Below are 27081 nucleotides of genomic sequence, written 5' to 3'. Positions count from 1 at the left end.
AAGACACGGGTAAGCCACTTACATTTTTCATGATAAAAGCTAATACAGACACACACTCCTCTGAAGTAGGAGTATGAGAATAATTTCTAGCAAACTCTGAAATTCTTTCTGTCAAATATGTAACCACCATGATACAGGGAGAGTTTAACAGTGAGATGGAGAGCTGAGGGCTAGTAACCCTCTTACCTGCTTTCCATCCAGCGTGCAGAGCCTCTTGACCACTCCTGAATCTAGTTTAATGGCTTCGGTGATATCTGTCAACACCTGTTCAAAGGAATGAGCAGTCTTCTTATTTAGAAGGATCCGCACAGCTTTTCTAGGCTTCACTCCACTTCGAATCACAGTCACTAACTTGGGTTTGATGAAATCTTTACTTTCCTTCACTTCACTTTTCACCGAGGAGGGAGCAGCCAAGGCTCGGGTTGTCCCACCCTTGATGTTCACAGACCAGTTCGGATTAATATTTTTGGTGTAATCAACTTTACGAAATGGTTCATTTGATGCACACACGTAACTCTCACCTAAAAGGCAAAAAATCAGTTTAATTAGCATGATTATCCCCACCACAGAAGCACTGTATCTTAAGAACAAATGCTGGAGACCCATTAAATGAACTCCTAAACTTAACAGGTTCACTGAAAACGGGGATTCACATCCTTTTCTTTTGGCATTCTGCCCATCCTCCCTTTCTATTTAAACATCTAGATTGGTTTTGAGAGAGAGAATAACACACATTACAGCATGAAAAGCACTAGACAAATGAAACAAGAGAGACTTGGGCTTTATTCTGATCAAATATGTCACCCTGGATAATTCCTCTGCACTTTGGTTCTCAATATCATTGTCTGTCAATTGAAGCTGTTGAATCAGATGGATTCTAGAGTACTTCCTAATTACAAAATCTATTAACTAATTAAAAAAAAATCCCATTCTGGAAGAAGTAATTATATCACAAAATAATACATTCATATAAAGAAATAAAACTATTTTTCTTCTTCCAACTACAAATTTCAGTCCTAATTGAAGAATGATTACTCTGTCTTCACAAAGCTGTCTAAAATATATTTAGTCATAGTATCATTTACTCAATTAATGAATTACTGCAAAAATGAAGGAAGAGTTTTGACAGCTTGAAAAAATTTACTTCAGGCATTTTATTTCTTAATTAAAGAATGTGAATTTAAAATAATTAGTTCAAAAAGACAACCTTCTCTATATCTACTTAAATGGGAAAGGATGTTAAATAGTTTAAAAACGATGTGCCTGGGTGGCTCAGTCAGTTGAGCTACCAACTCTTAATTTCGGCTCAGTTCATGATCTCGGGGGGAGCCCCATGCTGGGCTCTGTGCTCAGCAGGGAGTCTGCTTCTCTCCCTCTCACCCCTCCTTCTGCCCCTCCCCCCACTCATGCTTACATGCAGGTGTGCTCTCTAAAATAAATAAATAAATCTTTTTGAAAAATAAATAGTGTTCATTATTCATGCAGCCTTCTGCTTAATTTCTATTAAAACATAAAAACTATACTATTTGTCGATTGGTTTACCAACTCAATGTTCATTAATTTTAAGTCCCAAAATTATAGGTTGAAAAGTAATGATTTTTATAATTATAATTTTGAAAATCCTAATTCATAATTATATATTTAAAAATCATACTTTTCCTTTCAGGAAACTCAGAAGTCACCCAATTCTTTTATTCTCACCTGTTTGGCATACAGGGCAAGAGGATTACACTCTAAGATTTTCTCTAAGATACCTTCTAACTCAAAAAGAATCCAGTATTTTTTCACATAGTTAGTATAACAGTCTCACTCATAATAGAATAATTATATGACACAAGCCTTAAGGGCTGTTCGTGCTTAAAACAAAAATAACCAAAACAGTGAAAAGCAATGCCTGAGGAAAACCTAGTAATATAAATATCAGATTTAACTATTATCAGGATGTTCTTAAGATCCTGATGAACAGAGAACTTAAAGACTCCCAAAGGCACATGAACAATTCAGTAACAGATCAGGCATATAAGAAGGGTCTAAAAAGAGGAGTAAAGCCTTCTATTCAAAGGTAAAATTAGGCCACTGTCCAAGAAAACTAGGGAAGCAGCCACAGGCTCTCCTGCTGCTTCCACACCAGTAATCAGAAAGCTAGCACAATCATCGCCATTTAGTTAGAGATTTTCCATTTCTGTAGGTTTATCCAAATGACTTTTCACAGTATACTCATCTGGGAAAATGGCATGTAGTTCCAAATACACATATGAATTTAATAAAAATAGAACTATACATCACATGCACTTATTTACAAGCAAAAATAAACAGGATTTTGCTTTAATTTTATAGAGAACACAAGTCTCATTGAAAAGCTCTAAATAAAATTTAATTGTATGTTCTGATTCAAAATATTAAGATGGAAGAAAGAAAAGGAAATTTCAGCGAGACAGTGGTTTGTTTTGTTTTGTTTTGTTTTTAAGGGCAGGGAGAAGTCAGCTGGGGAAAAGTCTTTCCCAATATAAAGGAAAAACACAATGATAAAAAGAAACAAAACAAGAGCAAATTTAGTATGTCAGATTTCCTTGATCAACCCTGAACAGCTGAGATATCAATGAGGCCAGCTGCCTTTTAAATTCATCTGTATTTTGCTTCTTTATACAGGTTCAGGACATCAGAATGAAAATAGGTAAAGGAAGTCTTTTAATTTATGTGTGGTTAGAGACATATTTTAATTCCCTCCTTCTCTCCCCTCCTCCCTTCATACTGTTTCTATTAAAAACTTGTAGATCAGTTCTATAAAATGTAAAGTTTTGAACCAGCAGATATCCATTTTGGCATCTTTGGCATACAACATTTCAGCACAAAGGTTCAAGACACAGTTTTGAGGTCATACATGTGTTTCCAAATACTGGGCACATAAAACCCTACAGTAGAGACGTCCTACCTTGATAACCATAGCAACCAAGATACCCAGGCTAGCATCCCTTGTTACGTCCCCACCCTGATCAAACAGTCTCCTGATGGCAATTTTGTCATTTACATAGATTTGCCTATCAGGAGAGAACATGCAGACAAAAGAATTTAAGATTTTGTTTCCTTGGGCAGTTAGAGCTCTTGCTGTTAACCAAATAATAAATTATTATTCTGTTAGATAGTAGGTACCTACAAGATTTATTAGAAGCAATCAGCCTCCCCTCAACCAGATTCTTGCTACTGTAGGAATTCTGGAAGATTTGTTACCCCCTCTGCCAACTTGTCACTTCCCCCTTCTTCCCTATCCTGGTAGGAACATCACTTCCTACCGAAACTTACTCAGCTAGAAACCGAAGCATCATCCTTCACTCTTCTGCCTTCCCTACATACTACATTCTGACATCAAGTTCTGTCCACTCTCTTTTCTAAATATTTCTCAAAATGTCCACCCTCTGTGTCCTCACCACCACCCACTCCCTACTTGGACCAATGCAAGAATGTTTTGTTTTCTGCTCACTCCCCAATAACATAACAAACAGCAGTGCATTTTATGCTATTGATACAGCTGAAAAAGTACATCCTCAAGTAATGAGTTTTGATATCCTGATAAACTATCACACTCTGAAAGGATTTTTAAATTTTTTGCCAATACATATTAAAACTACACTCACCCAAAGAAGGAAAAGATAAGCATCTCATTTATAAATTAAAGTTAAAGATATAAATGTGTGTGTGTATATATATATACACACACGATATGTATATATGAATATGAATATATGAAAAATAAGGCTGTATCTGAAGTCCAGAATTGATCTGGCTTTAACAGCTAGATCTCATTATTATTATAAGCTGCTCTGATGCTCAGAGTCAGACCTGTGTTCTTCTCTGGGATGTAATCTCATACAGTATCTGTATCAAATAAAGTCACTCTGAGACAATGGTAAAGAGACAAAAAACAAGTTCACTGTGCAACCCACAAGATACCAGACATCCTCCTCTCACACTCATTGAATGACTTTACCAATTACAGCTTTTTCCTCAATCTACTCTGTGCTCCCAGTAAGATTTCATGAGATACTCAGTCACAGAATTGTCCTTCCTGCTAACAGCACCCAATACACAGCAAGTCCTTGCTTCCCCAGATCCCCCCTAAAATTATCCAACCAAAGCCCAAATTCTACGATAGGTCTAACACCGTCTTACTGAGATGCCCCATGGTATCATACAATGTGCATTCTCTTTGCTGCAATGAATAATAAACTCAACTTGTTCAACTATAGGTATGTTCTTGATGGTCTCTGGCTGAAGAGAACTGAGATACACACACACACACACACACACACACACACACACACACACACACACACACACACACACACACACACACACACACACACACACACACACACACACATTCTCTTTCTCTTCCCAATAATAGTTCTTTGACCATAGGAGTTTAGAAGGAAGTTGTTTTGGAAATTATGATCACATGAATACTAAATACAAAGAAAATTTGCTTTATATATGGAAAGATGGATAAAAGCATAAGGTGATTATAAAACTTAACAGTTTTTATGCACAACACTAATCTTTGAATTTCCTTTAAGACACTACAGTGGCATGGCTATGGCTTCTTACCACTGACATTTGTTCAAAGACACTTTACTTCGTAGTTAGCAGGTTCTCAAATTAAGTTCCTACAGTTGTGTAATACCACCTGCATATCAACCATTAATGTTCATCTTTACTCAACCGAAGAATCTGCCTCCTTTAAGAGGCAAGATAATATTAAATGCTAGGAACTCTCCAATGTCTTGTCTCTGAAAACCTTCATCCTTACAAATGTATTCAGACGGTGCCAATTTTTCCCACCTTATCTCTCTTTGCAGTAATAGGATAGTCACCTCCTATTGGATGTTCAGTACCATGTTTGTGTGTCCTCATGCTGCAGTTTCAGGGACATTGTTCTTCTCTCCTCCATTTAACTAGGCAGCCCTCTCTACAGGATTAGATACAAATACCTCCTACCTTAACACACACAAAACCTCCCTCTTCCTTCCTCATCGCACTCTACCTAATGTGCTTTTGGCTTCCATTCACTGCTGAGTTAAAAAAAAAACAAACTCTCCTCATCTGTTTTTTTCCCCACTTCCTCACCCATTGTTTGCTCTTAAGCCACTGTGGCATCACTTTTGCTCTCTGCATTCCCCTGGCTGGAACACCCTGATCCCCGAGCATATCTTTCCTAACTGCCAAATGCAAAGCACATCTTCCAAATTCACTGGGTGTCTTCTGAGGGCACTGGACACTAGTCATGATTCTCTCTTGCAAATCCTTTTTTCCTTAGCTTCCACAGTCTGATTTCTTTTGGTTTATACCTCTTACTTCTTTGATTGTTCCTTCTTGATCTGCTTTTCAGGGTCCTCTTCTCCCATTCATCTACTTCATCCTCCTTAGACTCTCTGTGGGCAGTTGCATTCACCCCCATGGCTTCAAACACCACCTATATCCTGAGGACATTTCCAGCCTACTCCTTTCTCTTGAGTTCAAGCCACTTACTGAGCATCTCTACTAGATTACCTCTGGATATCTCACATGCTACTGTCTAAAACTAACTTCACTCCCCATTATTGCCACCTTGACCTCAAACTCTCCTCTTCCTGAATTCCCCAACTTACAGAATGAAATCACCACCTATATAGTCACCCAAGCAAAAATCAAGACTCCTGCCTCTCTTCTCCCTTTCCCACATTCAACAGAATTGGCAAAACTGTTGACCTTGGTCTAAGCATCTCTGGAATCTCTCCTCTTTGACTCTGCCTTTTTTCATTTCACCTTGGATTAGAGTAGTTAAGCTCCCTGTGGGGCCTCACCCCCTCATCCTCCACATAGCTGTTACAGCAAATTTTTAGAAATGTAGATCTGATGTCTTTTGCCTGCTTCCCTGCCTTTAGAATAAAGACCAAACTCCTCAGCACATCACACACTTCCACTCTCATCTCCCACCACTTTCCCACAGGTTCCTAAGTTAGTCATACCAGTATATTTGCAATTTCCTTCCAAACTCATCATACCCTCTTATTTTCATTACTTCTTATATGTCTGAAATAATCCTCCTCCTCTTTGCATCTTGCCTCTTTTTAACTGACCAGTCAAGATCAATCACTCTTGGCAAGGAGGTAAGGCAATAGGAACTTTCAAACATCACCGGAAGGATTTTAAATTGGTTCAATCGCCTAGGAAAAACAGGTTCAGTCACCTAGAAAAACATTCTCTAGTACTAAGTTTACAACATATACATCATATGACCCAGCAATCCACCCCAGGAAAATATCCTGGAAAAACTCATGCACATGGGCACTAGTGTGTATATGTGGAAGCATTGTTCAACAGCCAAATATGAAAAATCAATCCACATGTCCCAACAACAGAACAGATACAGAGATTGTGGCATGGTCATATGTACAACTATACAGTTTCTGTATATGAAAATGAACAAACGAGCCATTAGCAACAACCTGGGTGAATTTTACAGACAATAGTGGGAAAAGATGACAAAAGAATACATGTAGTCAGATTCAATTTCTCTAGAGTTCAAAACAGAAATAATTAAACTATCAATTAGGGATGCCTTCATTGGTGGTAAAAATATAGATCAAAGCAAGAGTCAGGCCTCTGTTATCTTCGGAAGAACTGTAACTAGGAAAGGACACAGGGAGAACTTCTTAGTCTGGCAATACTCTTTCTTGACACAGCTGGTAGTCACAAAGGTGTTCACTTTGTAACAACTCACTGGGCTGTACATGTATATGAATCTTCATAATTTTAAAATAAAATTTTAAAAATTACATTCTTCTTATACCCTGAGCTTACAAAGTATCAATTTCTCATAATCATTTATTCTTTCTTTCTCTCTTCCAGTAGTTCTTAGTGGAGAATTTTTTTAATCAGCTGATTTTGCTGTATTAGTACAGATGCTCAGACCTCACCACAGTTCAACTGAATTACTAGAATCACTGGATGGTGGGACCAGAATATGTAGGTAAGGGTTTTTAATTTCACAGGTGACTCTGAAAACAACCTCTCATTACAAACTACTGCCTAGACTGGAAGCTCTTTGAAAAAAAAAAAAAAAAAAAAACCTATCTTTTTCATACTACCCACATCTAGCACAATACCTGGTATATAACAGGTACTCAAAATATATTTGTCAATGTAATGATAAAAATGCAAACTTGCAAATCTCATGGTTTGGATTTGCATTACTTCTAGGTAAAACATTTGCACAGTGTAGGTATTTACACAAAATGTCCCTGGGAGGCTCAGGGTCAGGCTCCTGAAAAGATGTCATGCATGATTGGAGACATTCTTAGGTCATGCCAGCTGACCAAAAGGCAGCCTAAGGCATATATGGAAACAAGCAGGATATGAAGGCTGCCTAGTATCTACCAATGTTTTTAATTCATTTCAGACCATCAAAGCATTGAGAGTCCAGGGCACACACTTATTTTTTAAAAATTGAAGTATAATTAACATATAGTGTCGTATTAGTTTCGAGTGTACAGGGTACTTTTCATTTATTTTTTTTTACAGGGTACTTCTTTTTAAAGATTTTATTTATTTATTTATTTAATTGTCAGAGAGAGAGAGAGACAGCGAAAGAGGGAATACAAGCAAGGAAGAGTGTGAGAGGCAGAAGCAGACTCCCCACGGAGCAGGGAGCCCGATGTGGGGCTCGATCCCGGGACTCTGGGATCATGATCTGAGCCGAAGGCAGACACTTCACGACTGAGCCACCCAGGCGCCCCTACAGGGTACTTTTTTTTTTTTAATTTTTTTATTATTATGTTATGTTAATCACCATACATTAGTTTTTGATGTAGTCTTCCATGATTCATTGTTTGCACATAACACCCAGTGCTCCATGCAGAACGTGCCCTCTTTAATACCCATCACCAGGCTAACCCATCCCCCCACCCCCTCCCCTCTAGAACCCTCAGTTTGTTTCTCAGAGTCCATCGTCTCCCACGGTTTGTCTCCCCCTCCGATTTCCCCCCCTTCATTCTACAGGGTACTTTTTAGTCCAATAAATGTAATGTGTCTTTCAATCAATGGAATACGCATGTGTGTACATATATATACACATATATATGTTTAAGTACATACATGAATATTTTTAAAGCTAAATCAGAGTACTTTGTCAACACTTAAATGTCAATTTATTGTTAGAAATTTCAAATAGTTACATGCAACCTTATGCAGTTGGAAATTCAGTAACAGTATGTTTGGCTAGCCTACTTTTTTTTTTTTAAGATTTTATTTATTTGACAGAGAGAGACACAGCGAGAGAGGGAACACAAGCAGTGGGAGTGGGAGAAGCCGGCTTCCTGTGGAGCAGGGAGCCCGATGCGGAGCTCGATCCCAGGACCCTGGGATCATGACCTGAGCCAAAGGCAGATGCTTAACGACTGAGCCACCCAGGCGCCCCATTGGCTAGCCTACTTTTATATCAGTTCCTCTAAAGTATCTCATCCATTTCTGTTAAAATATTTACATTAACTGCCTCACCCCACTAATTAGTTTGTAATTACAAACTTCTTTGACATTCATGGCAAAGAATCAATTACACAAAATTTGGACATTGAGACTATTACATAACTTGGAGTGGAAGCAAGCACTGAACTTTATAAGTCTAAAGTGCAAACGCTCTTCAGGCTTAGAGAAAAGATCCCCCCCGCCCCCAACACACATGCAGATTTAAATATGGTAACATAAAAATGTAAAGACAAAGAGAAAAGAAAGCTTGCCTGACACTATAGATCTAATATCAGCAATAATCTTAGGAACCTTAATTCTTTCCTAACATCTAAAACAGAGAAAGAAAATTGCTTCCCAAGACATATAACCAGGGAAAATAAATCCAGGTATCTTGCATCTACAGAATCATTTGGTGTCCTTCATCAAGCACAGCATTTGTGAGGCAATCCTACTGGGTGGATTAAAATGTGCTTATCTCCATCTAGAGCACATCAGAGACGAGTTCCCATGCCCATCTGGTTAAGAAAAATACAGGGGAGGAAAAGAAAGACTGATTTATTATTCTCTTGTGGCAAACAACTTAGTTGGGTTTGTTTTTTTTTTTTACCCAAACTGTACAGAACCCAGAATTTAAAACTTATGGGGATCAGCAGAGTTACACAAAGTGCACTGCTCTGGCCTGGAAGCCTATCCCACTCTGCACTCCTTTGCTGTGTCACTGGACCATTGCTGCTGCATTCACAAATGAATATAATGGCCTTCGCTGCAGGGCAAGGCTAAGGACACAAAAATGAGACCTTTCATCGCTAAAACCAATGCTCTTTCAACACCTCTGAAGGCAACTGGCTGAACCAAGCCATGTCCTAAAGTCACACCCAGCAGTACAATCTGTGATACCTTCCATTGAGAAAGGGGTAAAAAAACTACTTTGAACATCTGAACATCTATGAAGAGGTATGCCCAGAAATCCACATTTCAGCATTGAAATTTCAGAGAAGTTTAACCAAAGACCAAAAAAATTAGGTAAAAGTAGAAACAAAAATCCTACTAACCAAAAAGCTTTATAAAGCTTACCAGCTGAAAAAGAAATTACATCTAATCTCCTGATAGGATGGAACCTACATATCATATCCATTATCTGTCTTTTTGCTCCTCACACCTGGACCAAACATATTCCACAATTTATAAGAGTTCCCTGTGACAATTTTAATTCTGTGCTTATTTTGAAAGAACTTAAAATGTGTATATCATCCTATTCTGGAATATGTGAACAACTGCTTCTAAATCAAATTCAGTCAGGCCACTCGGTGTACAGTTTCAACTCCTTTGGTCCCAAAGGGTGTAACTTTGTTGGAAGTTAATGAGGCAAAAGAGAAGCGGACTTAATCTATGTAAAAGATATGTTCACAGCAAGTTAAGGCCATAGGACATAATTTTACCCTGTAGGAGTGGAGCTTTATTAACAGTGCAAAACTGACTCCTTACATGGGATTCTGAAATATAGCACACTGCACTCAGCATTCAGTACCATGGTCACATTTGGGAACAATTTAGTTTGAGCAAATATTAGCTGTAGCTTTACACTCCTATTTTTTACATTTTTATTGATTATGCAGTTTTGTTTGTATTTACATGATCAATTTATTTAGGTTGTATTGGTGTGTAAGACCTATAGTATGTAAGAATACCTCCCTTTCTACATATTTAAGTGACAATGTAATTAATTAAGGCAATACTGAACTTCTACCAAGTTAGCTGTTAGATTTTTACATTGTTTTTCATGTTTAAGTGGCCCAAATATTGCAAAAGTTTTAGAAACACTGCAATTTTAACGATGTTGGAGAAGAGAGAAAACTTCAAACAAAATGTGCCCATCTAATATTTCTCTTTTTTTTTAGAGGGGGGAAGGGCAGAGGGAGAGGAAGAGAGAGAATTTTAAGCAGGCTCCATGCCCAGCACAGAGCCCAACACAGGACTCAGTCTCATGACCATGAGATCATGACCTGAGCTGAAATCAAGAGTCAGACCCTCAACCAACTGAGCCACCCAGACACCCCCCCCCATCTAATATTTCTAAAGCAACTGGGGCATAATGGATCAAGGGCCAGTCCTTCAACTGGCTCATCATCTGAGCAGAGGTAAAACTTTCCTTGACAGAGTTACCCCAACTTCTGGAGACCTTTGCTTAATACCTTCCTCCTCCATCCTTTAAATCTCACTGTGAGTCTTAGAGGAAGACTTGGCCCCAGTTTTAAGCAAGTGATTGATAATGAGGATGACTCAAAAGATTCAATGCAAGGGGGCACCTGTGTGGCTCAGTCGGTTAAGCATCTGACTCTTGATTTCGGCTCAAGTCATGATCTCAGGGTCATGAGATGGAGCCCCGTGACAGGCTCCACTCTCAGCAGAGAGATTCTCTCTCTCTCTCTCCCTCTCCCTCTCCTCACCACCCCACCCCCCACCCTGACATGTTCTCTCTCTCAAATAAATAAATCTTCAAAACCAAACCAAAAAAAAAGAATCAATGCAACTGATGAAAGATTCAGAAGCCAGATGTTTGCACAAAAAAGAGGTGGTGTTTACAGGATGGGAAAGAAGGGGGAAATAGCAAAGTGTGACCACTGTCTCCAGATGTCTGAAGAGCTGCTGGGTAAAAGTAAGATAAGCCTTATGTAGCTCCAAATGCTGGCTCTAGAATATAGCAGGCAAGTTGTAAGGACATAAATTCTGGGTTAAGATGCTGAGAACCACCACCATTTATCAAAGAGCCACTGCATGCCAGGACTCTGCTAAGTGTTTTTTTTTTTTTTCTAAAGATTTATTTATTATTTATTTTGAGAGAGTGAGAATGAGAGAGAGAGAGAGAGTACATGAGAGGGGGGAGGGTCAGAGGGAGAAGCAGACTCCCCGCCGAGCAGGGAGCCCGATGTGGGACTCGATCCCGGGACTCCAGGATCATGACCTGAGCTGAAGGCAGTCGCTTAACCAACTGAGCCACCCAGGCACCCTCTGCTAAGTGTTTTATACACATTATAGGGTTCATGTAGAGCCTTCCATTTATTGGCCTTGATCACTAAACTACTAAGAGATGGGTTCACACCAGGCTATTTCTCAAGTTCTTTTTCTCTCAGAGGCTTGATGAACATGAGTATAAACTGTAGTAAAATTCCTTTTCTCTTTTCTTGATTCTCTGCCAATGAAGCAAAATACTGTTAAGTAAAAAGACCAAGATGATGGACAAGTGTATTGGGGAAGAGAGCATCATCATTGCCTGTAAGAAATAATTATACTGTTGGTATTTAAAACTTAAAGTAATCTTAAGATTGTAAAATATATGGAGTGAAGGAAGAGATAAATCAGTGAAGATACTTTAAAACTTTTATTGTGAAGGGCACCTGGATGGCTCAATCGGTTAAGCATCCAACTCTTGATTTCAGCTCAGGTCCTGATCTTCCAGTCATGGGATCCAGCCCCATGTGGGGCTCTGCACTCAGCTGGGAGTCTGCTTCTCTCCCTCTCTCTCTTCCTCTGCCCTTTGCCCTGCTTGCTTGCACATGTGCGCGTGCTCAATCTCTCTCTCTCTCTCTCTCCCCCCCCCAAAATAAATAAATAAATCTTTAAAACTTTCATTGTGATATATTTTGGTTGCGAATGATTATAATTTAATCAACATATAACCAATAGATAACATAGCAGGTCATAATTGTAGATTATTTTAGTCACTTTGAGATATTAGCAAAGGTTATAGTGTAATCAAAATTACTTAAGTTGATCTCACAGCCAATTTTTTCCTACTCCTTCAGTCTACAAAGTAGCAGCTTCTAACAAATTACAGTATGCTTAGTCTGCTGCCTTATTCTTCCTCTGCAAATCTAGACAACTGTCCAGTTTTAACTAAGAAAGTTTTTTTTAAAACACCTATATCCACCTATTCCCACATATTAAAAAATCTAAAAATGGCACAAAAGTAAAATAAATCATCATTGTGCCAGCGGTATCTGTTGCATGGGACAAAGAAATGAATAAAACAACTGTGGCCCCAGCCCTCAATAGGTTTATAATTTTCACCTTCCTGAAGAATGTTTTATGAAGAACCTCCAACAGGTTATTGAGGATCCTAAGAACTCCATCTAAACCTGGTTTTTTTTCCAGATTTTATTTTTAAGTAATCCCTACACCCAACATGGGGCTCAAACTCACGACCTTGAGACCAAGAGTCACATGCTCTACCAGCTGAGCCAGCCAAGCACCCCTAAACCTGGGTGACTCTTAAAAAGGGACATAGAACCAGACAGAGCCAAGATCATTTCTCTTTCCCACTCCCAGAAACATTTCCCAAGATCACCGAACTTGAAAGGCGGAAGGGTCTTAGCAATTACCTCTCATTTTACAAATGAGGAAACTGAGGTCAAGCAAGGCAACTACGCAGAACTATGCACAGACCTTACTTTGCAGGTGTCAGGATAATGCATTTTATTTCAGGACCCATACATGAAATATCCTAAATTGCTGTTACACCTACAGTGACTGATGAGCTACTGTAATCTTCATTTTCCAAATATAAGTGATTAACAGGTTTGGCTTTAGCAGTGATGGAGCTCTAGAGTGATCTATCGTGACCTATGTAAATCTTGGTGGCTGGAATAGACCCCACTCCCTCACAGCGGGGAGAAAAGAGCAGTTCAGAATATGTAAGTTCAAAAGCCAAGGAGAAAGGCCTCAAGTTCCAGGCCCACCTCTTACTATTGGTGCAAGCGGGCAATTTCTTTATCCTCTCTGAGCCTTAGCTTCACCATCTGTAAAATGGAAAGACAATGCAGCCATATTTCACAAGGTATTGCAAAGGCTAAATGAGACAAAACATGTGAAGGGCTTCACACAGTGAGTGCACATGAAACATCTCACATGTCCATCAACTGACGAATGGAGAAAGAAGATGGAATATTACTCAGTCATCGAAAAGAACAAAATTTGCCATTTGCAGTGACATAGATGGAGCTAGAGACTATTATGCTGAGTGAAATAAGTCAGAGAAAGACAAATACGATATAATTTCACTCAAATATGGAATTTAAACAAAACAGATGAACATGGGAGGACAAAAAAAGAGCAGGAAACCAGAAAATGGACTAACTACAGAGAACAAACTGAGGGTTGCTGGAGGGGAAGTGGGTGGTGGAATGGGTTAAATGGATGATGGGTATTAAGGAAGGCATTCGTTGTGATGACCCAGTGTTATATGGAAGTGGTATTACACTGTATGTTAACTGGAATTTAAATAAAAATTGAAAAAAGGAAAAAAATAAAAAATAAAACATCTCAAAACTGTGCTAAGAATCCCAAATCCTTAGAGTAGTGGTTTACTGATAGAAGAGATAAAAACAGAAGTGGTGGGAGCACAGGCAGGTAGGAATGAGGCAAAGGAGACCTAGCCAGGCAGTACAGCCTAAAGCAATTCCCCTGGCCTTCCCAGCAATGAAGAAAGCAGTTTGACAACCACTGCCCAAGTTTTCTTTATTTTACATCACAGGACCATAAATTATCTATTTCCATAGCCTAAAACCTTATGAAATACTGATTTTTTTCTTTTACCTACCAGAATATCATTCGTCATACTCTAATTCATAAATGCTCCCCCAAATATTCCATTTCTTCCCCAAGCCCTTAATAATTTTTTATTCTTCACATGAAAACTCCTCTTCCCATTACCTCTAGAAAGAGCTTATTATGTAGCTATATTACAGCACATCTGAATTTCCCTGTTTTAGGAAATGAGATGAAGAAAACAACCAGATTTATAGGAGCAGATATAATAGAACATTTTTCTTCACAATGATGAGTTAGCACAGTATTTTTGATGTATCTAAATATAATCCAATTTTTCAAAATATGCATTTTCTTCACAAATATATAGGAACAACCCTATTCAAACTTAATTCATATAAAACTTCCCTTGACAACCAAGGAACTTAGAGGTAACATTACTTTCTGGGCTACTTATTCGATGAATTTATTGTGTGTCCAAGATCTCTGACCTCACCATACTCCCAGTCAGACCTGATGTACCACTAATTACAAAGGTAAGTGTTACAACAGAGGTAAGGACAAATGCTCTGAGTAAGCAAAGGGAAGAGTTATCTTGATCTCAGACCTTGGCTCCAACATCGGTTCCTCTGGAAAGTCTTGTTCATCATCCTGCCCCCACCTCATTACCACTTCATTCACAAGCACCTGAGCTAGAACCAATTGTGTATGTTTGTGTGTGTTCATGTTCACGATCTCTCTCCCTCTAGAATGTGAGCATCTTTAAGAAAGAAACTGTACCCTGGAACAGCCCCTGGAACAACAGATAGACTCTCGATCAACAACTATCAGAGACCAGTATCCCCAAGGTCTGGGAAGAGACTTCACAGATGCAATATTGGAAATGGGTCTTGAAGAACCTAGGAGTCTACCAGAGAAGGCTTGCACACCTAAGATTCAATGTTAAACTGCCACATCCTATCATCACAAATGCCTTTAATGTGTACTGCTTTTGACTTCTATGTGCAAATATCTTTTCATCCATGGGGTTTATGTTTCCTTCCTCACCATAACACGTTTTGAAGAACTCAGTTTCTATTATTACCATAAAAATCTATCTTTCGGGGGGGGGAAACTCTACCCTATAAATTGGGTTCTTACTGAGACTCATTTTTACTTAAAACACTCTCAGTGACTATATTTTGGTTTAACACCTTCAAAGAAGCTGACCTAGGGGTGCCTGGGTGGCTCAGTTCGTGAAGCATCTGCCTTTGGCTCAGGTCAGGTCTCAGGGTCCTGGGATCGAGCTCTACATTGGGCTCTCTGCTCAGCAGGGAGTCTGCTGAGCACTCTGTGTGCGCCCGTGCGTGCTCTCTCTCTCTCTCTCAAATAAATAAAATCTTTAAAAACAAAAAACAAAGAAGCTTACCTAACCAGATTCAATAAACTAGGCTTACTAGGAGAACTTCGGAAACTTCAAGTGCTTGATCATTTTAGAACCTTATTTTTCTTAAATTCAAATTAATTAAGCCAATTTTAAAGTTAATTTAATGGAATAATGGAATATCACTTATCAAAATAAACAAAATTCTCTCACGTGTCAAAAAATTCAATGTTTGTTGTTGATTGGGGAGTAAAAGATCAAAATAACATAAAACAAATTTTATTTTAGAATAAGAGAGGCAGAGGCAGGTGGCTATTAATATTTTTGACTCCTGGCAAATACTTCCTCAGAGACTTACACCCATTCCCTGCTTGGTGGTAGGACATTTACAGCCTCATCAATTTTCTGGAAGACAGGATCTGGGTAGGGAAAGGCAGCCTAAGCCATCATACACTCAGTAACTAACCACTTAGGGGAAAGGTATATACTTTCATTCTACAAAGGATCTTAGGTAATCTGCCAACCTTTCATTTAACAGGAAAAGACCCTAAACCCCAGAGAACAGAGGTAATTTCTTCTCAAATCCGGTCAGTAGAACCCAGGTTATATTCTATATAACAATGACTTGATCAGTCATTGTTTCTACTATCCATAGGCATGACTCTTCAGGACATTAAAATTTTATAAATATAGGGGCGCCTGGGTGACTCAGTCATTGGGCGTCTGCCTTCGGCTCAGGTCATGATCCCAGGGTCCTGGGATCGAGCCCCACATTGGGCTCCCTGCTCAGCGGGAAGCCTGCTTCTCCCTCTCCCACTCCCCCTGCTTGTGTTCCCCTCTCTCTCTCTCTGTCAAGTAAATAAAATCTTAAAAAAATTTAAATTAAAAAAATAAAATTTTACAAATAAAGCCAAAATGTTCAGAAGTGGAGAACACTCATGAAACAAAAACTGAGACTAGAGGAGCACCGGGCTGGCTCAGTCTGAGGAGCATGTGTTTTTTTTTTTAAAGATTTTATTGCTTTATTTGAGAGAGAATGAGCGCGCGCGAGAGAGCGCATGCGCGCACACATGAGAAGGGGGAGGGTCAGAGGGAGAAGTAGATTCCCTGCTGAGCAGGGAGCCCAATGCGGGGATGGATCCCAGCACTCCAGGATCATGACCTGAGCCAAAGGCAGTCGCTTAACCAGCTGAGCCACCCAGGCGCCTCAAGCACGTGATTCTTGATCTCAGGGTGTGAGTTCCAGCCCCATGTTGGGTGCAGAGATTACTTAAATAAACTTAAACAAACAGACACTTAAGGAATTCTGACTCTTGGCCCCAGACATGAGAACTTAAGAACAAATCTTCTGAATATCCTCAGTTGTCTAATCAGAGATGCTCTAAGTTTGACTGGCTCATGGTTTCAGGCAGCTGAAACGGATTTTCCCAGTTCTGACTCACAGTCCTCTGAGAGAAGGTCCCCATCCAGTTTTAAAAAGAATAAACAGTATTACAAGGATGCACAGCACCAACTCAGTGAAATTAATCCAGTAAGGGGCGGTAAACCAAAAGGCTGAAGATACCTGCTGATTTAGCAGAGTACAGGAGGAGTGTCAGCCAACATCTGCATACTGTTTTTAGTCTCCAGAGACTTTCAAGGTCAAAGGCAGAAGAAAAAATCTGGGCCATGTGAATTTCTTTTGTCTTCTGAGTTCAATGGGACTGGGGCTCTGAATGAGTGTTCATGCCCAGCTGTCTTGAGTCATCACTTTCTATTCTTCACTAAAAGTATTTCAGAAAAACATTTTAGGAAAACAGTATCTCCTAAACTACAAATGTCATGAGATGGAAGAGGAAGAGAACAGAACATAATGTTGAAAAAAGTACTATCAGAGAATCTTTATTAAAAATGAACCAAAAAAAAAAAATTGAACTAAAATGGCCAGGGGCACCTGGCTGGCTTAGTTGGAAGACCATGTGACTCTTGATCTCGGGGTCATGAGTTTGAGCCCCACCTTGGGTGCAGAGATTACTAAAATAATAATTATAAAATAAAAAAATAAAATAGTTTTTAAAATTAACTAAGATGAATTAGTCAATTTTGACCATATGGGCAACACCCATATGGTCTGTACCCATTTTTACTGATGCAAATAATAACTTTGCAGGTACCTGATTAGTTCTTCTGATAAATCAGAACATTTCAGCACACAATTTTAACAAAGTTGAAACTATTTAAATTCTCAAATGATGGATATTAAGCATTGATGGCTCTTTCTTTTCTTGAAAACTGCCTTGCAACAGGGTATTCCACTCATTTTGTTGGAACTTCCAAGACCTAGACAAAGATCCATTGTCAGAGAGAATGTCACTATGACAAAAGAAGGGCACAAATTTTCTCCTTTTGCAGTAATTTTATTAAATACTGCTTGAAACAAGCAGGCAATTGGCTAGACTAGGGAAACATTTCTGTTGTGCAAATATTTGTGTTATGCCATTATTTATCATATGGTAGTATAATTTGGACTCTACACATACGGTTCCCCATCCTCCAAAAATCAGTGAATAAATAACTGCAAGGAAATTTGTCAACTTTCAATTTACAGTTGAAACTATACAGGTTTGAGAACCAGACTCAGTGAACATGCAACACCTGGGCAATGTCAAACTCAATGTACAATATGTGCTCTCATTAATTAATATGCATAATGGTCACCTCACCACCCCTCATAATGATATTTATCTTTGGAGTACTTTAATTTCATGTAGCAAATACACTGTTAAAATTACTTGAGAGGATATTAAAATTTTTGTCCCTCTTCAGACCACCCTACGCACAGTATCCCAAGGGAATGTGAGTAATGAGTACTTAAGCAATAGGCATCGCCTTGATTTTTCCATAGCACTGCTAATCTAGCTTGGGTCAGTCCGAAAATGTTATTCCATTTTTGAAATATCTGGGCAAATGTTGCTTTTAAGTATTTAATACGATAAAGAAGGCAATAGAGCCCTTTTAACAAAGTATCATTTTATTTATACTACTCTGGCTGTTATCACCTTCTCAGGAAGCCTTTAAAACCAAAACACACAAGTGACCAAGAGAATGTGTAAGTCGAGAACACACAAAAACAGACTGAAGAGACAACTTAATTTTGGCTGGGTCATCATCTAGCCAAGACAGGGAAAACCTCTGGTAACAACTAAGTAGAGAAACTCAACCACTTTCAGGACTCCTCAGTATGGCTATAAGATCTATTAGAGGTGAATTGGAGATGAAAGGGCATATACTGCAGATACTGTGTAACAAGGCACGTTGCTCATTTCCTCATGTGTAAAATGGGTATAAAGCCTTCAAACCATAACACTGGGTGCCTGGGTGGCTCAGTTGGTTAAGCGACTGCCTTCGGCTCAGGTCATGATCCTGAAGTCCCCGGATCGAGTCCCGCATCCCGCTCCCTGCTCAGCAGGGAGTCTGCTTCTCCCTCTGACCCTCCCCCCATCTCATGTGCTTTCTCTCTCATTCTCTCTCTCAAATAAATAAAATCTTAAAAAAAAAAGATAATATAAGAAAAATAGTTGATGGGGCACCTGGGTGGCTCAATTGGTTGAGCATCCAACTCTTGGTTTTGGCTTGAGTCATGGTCTCAGGATTGTGAGATCAAGCCCTGTGCTGGGCTCCTGCCTTGGCGAGGAGTCTGCTTGAGAATGTCTCTCCCTCTGCCTCTCCCCAACTCCTGCTCTCTCTCTCCACCTCCCTCTCTCAAAAAAACAAATCTTAAAAAAAAAAAAAATAGTTGGCTCAAAGTTGTTTCCTTTCCTTGCCACACCAATATTGCTATGACTACATGGAATGAGCCATTTGCATTAATAAAGATGCATGAGAGCAAGCTGTCTTTAAACATGCAGTCAGCATATACTTGGGTTTTGTCTCATCTTTATAGGTGCTGTTTATATCTGGAAATGAGTTCTTAACTACCAGTAATGTCTTTTCACCCTGAAAGGAAAGAAGAATAAATACAGTATGGCAGGAATTCAAGGATGACACAACACACAGTCAAGCACTCCCTTTGAGTGAAGCATGGTTGACACACTAGGATTACTAATTTATAATAGACCCCAACTACTCATTCCAACAGCCTCTATCATCCTAACTAGCTACTTTCAGTAGGGGAGGAGGCAGGAGAGACTGACCTTGATTCACCTCATTACCAGCCAAATGTGGAAAACCCTTTAGCACAGTGATTCTCAATCTTGGCTGCACTTGGCTCCACATCAAATCACCTGGGGAGCTTTTAAAGCTCCAACTGCCCAGATCATACCCCAAACATCTGAATATCTGGGGGTAGGGTGCAGACACTGGTAATTTTTTAAAGTTCCCAGTGATCCAAGGTGCAGCCAAGGTTGAGAACCACTGATCTCACTGAGATCACGCCTCCTGACCTCATCTAAATTCTGCTGAAAGCCAACTTAGAGCATTCCACAACCCCAACTTCTGAGTAGAGCAGGTACAACAGGGTCCTGAATGCTGGAACATCACTGATGCCTGCACCGAGGTCCACACAGAGGGCTGAACCGAAAGCTTATTAGCAGGAGAGTTACCCAGATCCTCACCTGAGAGCCACCTTTTCCAATAGTTTGCACTAAAAACAAACAAAACCCCCAAGTAACCAATCTTAAGAGATGTCACCAAAGCCCGCTAGGATTTTTTTTTTTTAAGTAAAATCTCTTGGGAAAGAAAGTATATGGGGAGCGCACCCCCCCCACAGACACAGCCTATAGACAGAACCATACGATTCCCATGGCCGCCCAGAAAACACCCCGTAAACTCCCCTCAGCTCAGCGCAAGCGGGCGCGCGCCAGCCTGTGGCCACTGCACCTGCTGTCGCGCTGGGCCGCACCTGCCGCGCCGGGCCCTCTCCTCCTACCTTCCAGCAGCTCGTCCAGGCTGGTGACCTTCCGACTGCCGTCGATGGTGTAGATGGTGCGGACACCCTGGGGCAGGTTCACGTTGTCCGACAAGGAGCGGGTGAGCTCCATGAGCAGCGCATCGAAGGACCGGAAGCGGTCGCTAGAGATGGCAAACACCAGGCCCTTGAAGTAGCGGTCCCCATTCCGGTAGAAGCGCGCCTTCTTGGCCTTCTTCTCTGAGCTCAGAGCCTGCAGGGTCCGCGTGCGGTAGAAGCTGCAGTGGGCACTGTGCGCCGGGCTGGGGATGAGCCCGTTCCCCTTGGGGCCCGAGCTGCTGCTGCCTCCCGAGGAGCTGGGCGCCCCTCTCCGCGACCCCGGTCGCGGCCTTTTGTCCCGTTCCTCAAAGTGCTCCAGCTCAATACTCCTGGTGCTGGCCATCACGGCTGCTCCGAAGGCTCCCCCACAAAAAACGTCCCAGCCAAATCCTCCGGGTAGCCTAGTGTCAATGCGAGAATCAGTTCAGGGACGTATGAGCGCGGGTGGCGGGGGGGAGGGGAAGGCTCAGAGTGCCGGGACACCTGGCTCTGGCATCCCGCCCTCTCCTCACAGGTGGGGCCGCTGAGCCGCCGAGGAGCCGGATGGCCCGCGCCCCTCCTAAAAGTGGCCGCAGCGTTGAGCTGCTCAGCTCATTGTCCAGCGCGGCTCGCTCTGTCCCGCCCGCAGGGAGTCCCCCGCCCCCCGAGCGCCTTCTCCACCCAGCCACGCCTCACAACTCCCGCCTGGGAGCCGGCCAGGAGACGCAAAGTTGGGCCGCCCGAGGTTCGCCCCGGGCCGGCGAGCGCACACAAAGCTCGGGCGCTCGCCGCGGCTCGCGTCCGCCGGCGGCTCCCGGGAGGCTAAGGGGAAGGAAGGAAGAGGAGTGGGAGGAGCTGGGAGCGTGGGAGAGGCGCCGCGGGCCCGCAGGGGCGTCGCGCCCGGCCCCGGCCCGCCCACGAGCCCTGCGGGAGACCCGGGATGCGGCGCCTCCACCTGACTCGCCCGCAGGCCCTGCCCTAGTGGCGGCGCGCGCGGACTCCGGCTGAGAGGGCCGTGCGGTGGCCCCTTCCTCCCACAGAGCCCGGCCCTTGCGGGAAATAATGCAGCCCGCCTCCCTGGCTGCCGGCCGGCCCAGCCCACCCGCGAGCATCCGCGCCCGACTCCGCGGCCGGCCGGACTCCGCGGCCGGCCCGGCTCGCTGGCGGGGCTGGAGGTGGGGGGGGCGGTTCCTGCCCCCCAAGGGCTGCCAAAGCCGGGGAGGGAGTGGGTGAGCGAGGAGAAGGGGCCGCACGGGTCAGCGCGGAGGCTCTGCGGCAGGAGAGGACCGACTCCTCCTGGGTCCTAGGCAGCCCCGGCCGCCTGACAGCTACAAACCCGTGCGGCGCGCTAATGGGCGCAGCCGCGGCACGCGCTCCTCCGCCTGGGAAACGTAAACGCGCAGGCCAAAAAAACTACAAAGGAAGGAGATTCAAGGGCAGAGATCACATCCCTAACTAGCCTCCAAAGGAGGAACCGAGGCTAAACTAGGACAGAAATTCGAAACATGACATTGGATTTGGGTACAAAATTTATAAAAGAAAATTTGAAGCTTTATTTTAAAATCCTTTGATAAAACAGTTTCCACTGCAGATTTGCTGACATAGGATGCTAAGTTTGAAGGAATAAATGATCAGAAGTTATTGGGTTTAAAAAAAAAGTTATTGGGTTTTGAGGGATTTAATCAACAAATATTAAGAGCAAGTCATGTGTCAGGCGTTGTTTCCACCACTGGGGATGCATTAGTAAAGGAAACAAATACCTCCCCTCCCCCACTCACAGTCAAGTGGTATTTAACGTTGTCAATTGAGCTTCTTAATTGAGGTCTCACATTTGTAAGCACCCATCATACTGGAAATCTTAATTTACTACTGTCAACAGTAAAAACATATTTCCTAAAGGCTTATGCGAAACATTAGTTATTTCCATTTTGCTATCAGGGAAAGATGAGGCCACAAGATGTTTGGTCCTAATCTAACAGGTGGGTAAGCTACCCTGAAACCTTATTTATTCAGCACCTGGTTCTTTGAGTGGCCCTAGACAACAAATCCAAATCGACCTGGAAGGTTGGAAGGCATGGATACTTTTCTCGGAATGAACTGAGTCCTGGAAAAGCATGAGTAAGAAAAGGCAGGAGTATATGCAGTGGTTCTTCAGCAGCTGTGAAGTTGCCCTGGCATGGCAATGATCCAGAAGAATCCTGTTCAGTGCACCACTGTAGTCCCAGGACAGTCTCAGAGACACACCTGGACATAGTTGACTTCTAGAACCAGGCCTGGAGCAGGCCAGGAAGTCAGCTGATCTGAGGTTACATTGTAGTTTTCAAGGGGAAAAATTCTAAAATATTATTAGGTCCATGACCACGATAGACCTCAACCCAGACCAATTAAATCAGAATTTCTGGAGATAGGCTTCTCCAACAGTATTTCTTTCTTCCTTCCGTTCTTTTTTTTTTTTTTTTAGGATTTATTTATTTCAGAGAGAGCGAGCTTTCGAGCAGGGGGAGGGGCAGAGGGAGAGGGAGAGAGAATCCCAAGCAGACTCTGCTGAGCATGAACCAAAACCAACAGTGGGGCACCCAGCCGACTGAGCCACTCAGGAACCCCAACCAACAGTTATTTTTTGAAAGTGCTCTTAATGTATATAGCCAGGGCTTCCAACTACAGGCTATAACATTAAGAATCAAAATACCAGTGTTTCTTCTCAAACTCTGATGTACTTATACATAGTAGGGGAATCTCATAAAAATGTGGCTTCTGATTCAGTAGGTAGGATTTGAAATGCTACATTTCTTAAAGAGTTTTTTTCTAACAAGCTTCCAGGCAATGCCATCATTGCTGGTCTCCGTACAGTACTTTGAGAAAAAAAGAACTAAATGGCAAATTCCTTGAGATAAGGCCTCATTAAATACAACTAATTGCAGAGCCTATCAACTTTGTAAATGATTTAACATGGCTGTGTTCATCTGTTTTGCTATTACTATATCTTGGGGGAAAAAACACTTTCTAATTCATTGCTGTAGTAACAAATTATCCCAAATTTAGTGATTTACAGCAATAAATATGCATTATCTCAACAGTTTCTGTGAGTCAGAAATCTAGGAGCAGCTCCCCTTGAGTTTTCATTAGATTGCAATCAAGACATCGACTAGGGCTGCAGTCATCCAAAGGTCTGACTGGCACCTGGAGACCCACTTCCAACATGGCTCACTCACGTTGTTGGCAGGAGCCCTTAGTTCCTCACCATGAACACCTCTCTGTAGGGTCACTTGAGTGTTGTAACATGTCAGCTGGCTTCCCCTAGAGTAAGCATTCATAAGAAAACAAGGTGGAAGCCATTACATCATTCCCACACTATCCTGTAAGTTATACTGCTCAGCCCCGTTCAATGGGGGACACAAGGGTATGACTACCAGGTGTCAGGGATCATTGGGGTCATCTTGCAGGCTGGTCGTGCAGGCTTCAATCACTCAAGCTGTAGGACACTGACATATACACATTTTCTCACTCAAAGATTTCTGATAAAAGATTTGGCCCTTCTTAAAAAGTGAAGACAATGAGGTAATATGCCAGTATTTTCACATTATTCCCTAACATTATATCCCTAAATTAAACAAAGATTACTGTTTCTCAACAAGGGTGAGGGCAGAAGAGAATTTCCAAAGCTGTTACTTAGTTAAAATTATTTTTCTCTTGCTCTTGCATTAGTTTAAAGGATTTTATTCCAAACCCTCATATAAGAATTAAGATGTGATCACTTTTCATAAGATATTTACATAATGTATATGGTATATAACAAGATCCAGTTTAAAAAAAAAAAGACCCAGTTTGCCAAAATTTGAATATTTATGGTGGTGGGAAAAAATTAGTTTTGGCATTGAAATCCTAAGGCAAGCAAAACTGGGGGTTCTAGATAGACATCACTTAATTTGGGTTATTTTGTAGTAGAACCAAAACAAATTCTCTCCTTTTAAACCATTGCAGAATTTGCAGAATAGGATATTTCAACTGGTATTTCCTTTGCTGCAATAACTCCTTTTTTCTAACCAAGAAACACTATCGGATTTGTTATTCATTCGTCATTACAGAAATGGTCTAATTCTCCTTGTTGGTTGTGAGGTCTACCAATTCTGTCCGCCAGGTCCTGATTTAAAAGGGCTTCATTCAGAGGGGCTGGCCCTGCCTCTTCACCACCTGGAAGCTGGCCTTGACCTTTTCTCTGTTGGTGGTAGATTCTCCATATCCTTTCCTTACCGCCCTTAATCTAACACTTGTCTGAATAAAAACTTTTGTGCAGAGTACTTTTAAAAATAGCTTCATTTCTATGCTACAGAGAACCTAAAAATTTCAATCCAACACTTCTCCATTTTTTTATGATTACAAAGGAACCCTTTCTGCTCTTGATATATAATAAATTAAAATTGCGAAGTATCGAGTGAATGTGAACATTTTCTTGATGATATCCAGGAGAGGGTCTTTTAAAAACCATCTGGGGCAGAAAAACTCAACTACACATGAAGGGAAGCTAATTGTTTTTTGTTCTCTACACTTCTTAGATCACAGTTTCAGAATTTTGGAGCTGCCTTTTAGCCATATGATAACTCTCTTTCCCCCACCCCCACCTCTCTACCCCTACCTGGACTAAGAAATGCAATGGAAATTTTTATTTAGCGTTATTTGTTTAAACGAGATTTCATTACACACTTTTTTTTTTTAAGATTTTACTTGTTTGACACAGAGAGACAGCAAGAGAGGGAACACAAGCACTGGGAGTGGGAGAGGGAGAAGCAGGCTTCCCACTGAGCAGGGATCCCAATGGTGGGGTGTGTGTGGGGGGGAATGCCGGGCTCCATCCTAGGGTCGTGGGATCATGACCTGAGCCAAAAGCAGCCGCTTAACTACTGAGCTCCTCATTACATACTACTTCGTGGAGCTTTACATAAGAAAACTTGCCTTGAATATCTGCTGATTTTGCTTCAGGCTACTTTACTTTTCCAGTGCATTGGCTAGTCTTCACTTCTGGCCAGAAACTTCTGCTCTTAGAGGCAGTTTTCCAGCTCCGTTATTTATTACGGTAAACGTGCTTACGAACCTTTTGGACTGCACTGTGACGAGACTTTTCTGCTGTCTCATGTTTTCATTCCTGTTCACTAGTGCCAAACATTTCTCCCAGAAGCAAAAATGATGAAACAACTATTTTCAGCAAAAGGGCCTGGTGACTATGGACTTGAGTTTTTGAAACTGAGCAATATTTTTTATTTCATAATCTTTAGTGCCTATAAATTCTGGCGATTTTTGTCCAGCTTTAACAGGAAAGGGCATAAAGCAAAGTGGGTCAGAAAGAGACTTTCTCCCCTTAACTCCATACCCTGAACCTGGCCTGGAAAAAAGATTCAGACAAACTGTTCTCTTATTTGTTGTTTCACCTTGGCAGCTTTGCTGTCCTTTTCAGTCATGATTTTTACAGCACTTTACAAATATATGAATAACTTCTTTGCAAATATGTATGTGAGGGAATGATTAAAACTACCTTTTCAGGTTCAGAAAATTCAAACTTAGCTTATTGGTTAAATCTTTCAAAAAATTCCAAGTTTAATTTTTTTTTAAGATTATTTATTTGAGAGAGAGAGAGCAAGTGCCAGCATGTGTGGGCCCTTGGGGCGTGGGGGGAGGGGCAGAGGGAGAGAGAATCTCAAGCAGACCCCACTGAGCGTGGAGCCCAAAGTGGGGCTCAATCTCAGGGCAGGTTCCTGAGATTGGGTAAGGGACAGGTGGGGCTAGGTAGGGAGAGATAGATAGGGGGCTATGTGATCAGAAATGCGAGAAATGCTGAAGTGTAAGGAAACCAGAGATAAGGGAACAAACCTGGAGCACCCTGCCGTAGGTTATGGGGTGGGTGTCTTTTCTATGATAATCATCTGTGACCAACAAAGAATTACCAAACCCTAAAAAGAAGTGAGCCATTAAAGATGTTATGACCTGTCCTTACTCAAGCCAAGATATCACAAGAATGCTAAGGCCACAACCTCCCCGGTCAGTTCTAAATAAAGGACTGTCAGTGAAGGCACCTTTGGCAACCCTGTCAGGACCCCTTTCACTCTTGAGAGCTTCTTCTGTATCTTTACTTAATAAGCTTCTATCTCTTTACTCACCCTCCTTTGTCTGCTAGATTCATACTTTGACTCCCTGAGACAAGATCCTCACTCTCCTGGGACGCCTGGGTGGCTCAGTCGATTAAGCGTCTGCTTTCAGCTCGGGCCCTGATCCCAGGCTCCTGGGATTGAGTCCCGCATCGGGCTCCCTGCTCAGCAGGGAGCCTGCTTCTCCTTCTGCCGCTCCCCATGCTTGTGCTTGCTCTCTCTCACTGACAAATAAATAAAATCTCCAAAAAAAAAAAAACCAAACCTCGCTCCTCCTTCAAGATCACAACCCGAGCTGAAACCGAGTCTGACCCTTAACCAAGTGTACCATCCAGGCACCCCCCCACCTTGAATTTTTTTTATGGAATATCAAGTGAACTGAAAAAAAATTCAAATATGCGTGCTTTAAACATATATAGCACACAAATCCTTTTTTTTTTTTCTATGAGAAACTGTGGTTGAATAGTTCTCCCTATTGGTACATTTCACTTCCAGAAAGTATATGGGACAAAGACTCTCACTTTTTATGTAAATTCCATCCATTCAAAATTATACTCAGTTATTTTGTCATT

At 41.5% G+C, this 27081-nt stretch overlaps 1 protein-coding gene across 10 annotated transcripts in view; it reads right to left on the bottom strand.

The window, feature by feature from the left end:
• The window catches only part of DCLK2 (doublecortin like kinase 2), a 149400-nt gene extending 128038 nt beyond the window's left edge, over window positions 1–21362 (bottom strand). For 2 of the 10 annotated variants that reach the window (XM_027599305.2, XM_027599306.2), the window contains exons 1-2: window positions 20316–21358; window positions 187–521 (exon numbers count right to left, since the gene is read on the bottom strand). In XM_027599305.2, the coding sequence (XP_027455106.1) occupies window positions 187–521; window positions 20316–20736 (756 nt within the window). In that variant the 5' untranslated portion in view covers window positions 20737–21358. Of the gene's footprint in view, window positions 1–186; window positions 522–20315 lie in introns of all 10 variants that reach the window. The other 8 variants (XM_027599307.2, XM_027599310.2, XR_003520860.2 and 5 more) reach the window with 7 other exon arrangements.
• Window positions 21363–27081: the final 5719 nt, after the last annotated feature.

The sequence above is a fragment of the Zalophus californianus genome, chromosome 2 (assembly GCF_009762305.2).
Source record: "Zalophus californianus isolate mZalCal1 chromosome 2, mZalCal1.pri.v2, whole genome shotgun sequence".
Classification (NCBI taxonomy): domain Eukaryota; kingdom Metazoa; phylum Chordata; class Mammalia; order Carnivora; family Otariidae; genus Zalophus; species Zalophus californianus.
Note: the sequence above shows the minus strand (reverse complement) of the source record. Positions and strands in the feature narration are given on the sequence as shown.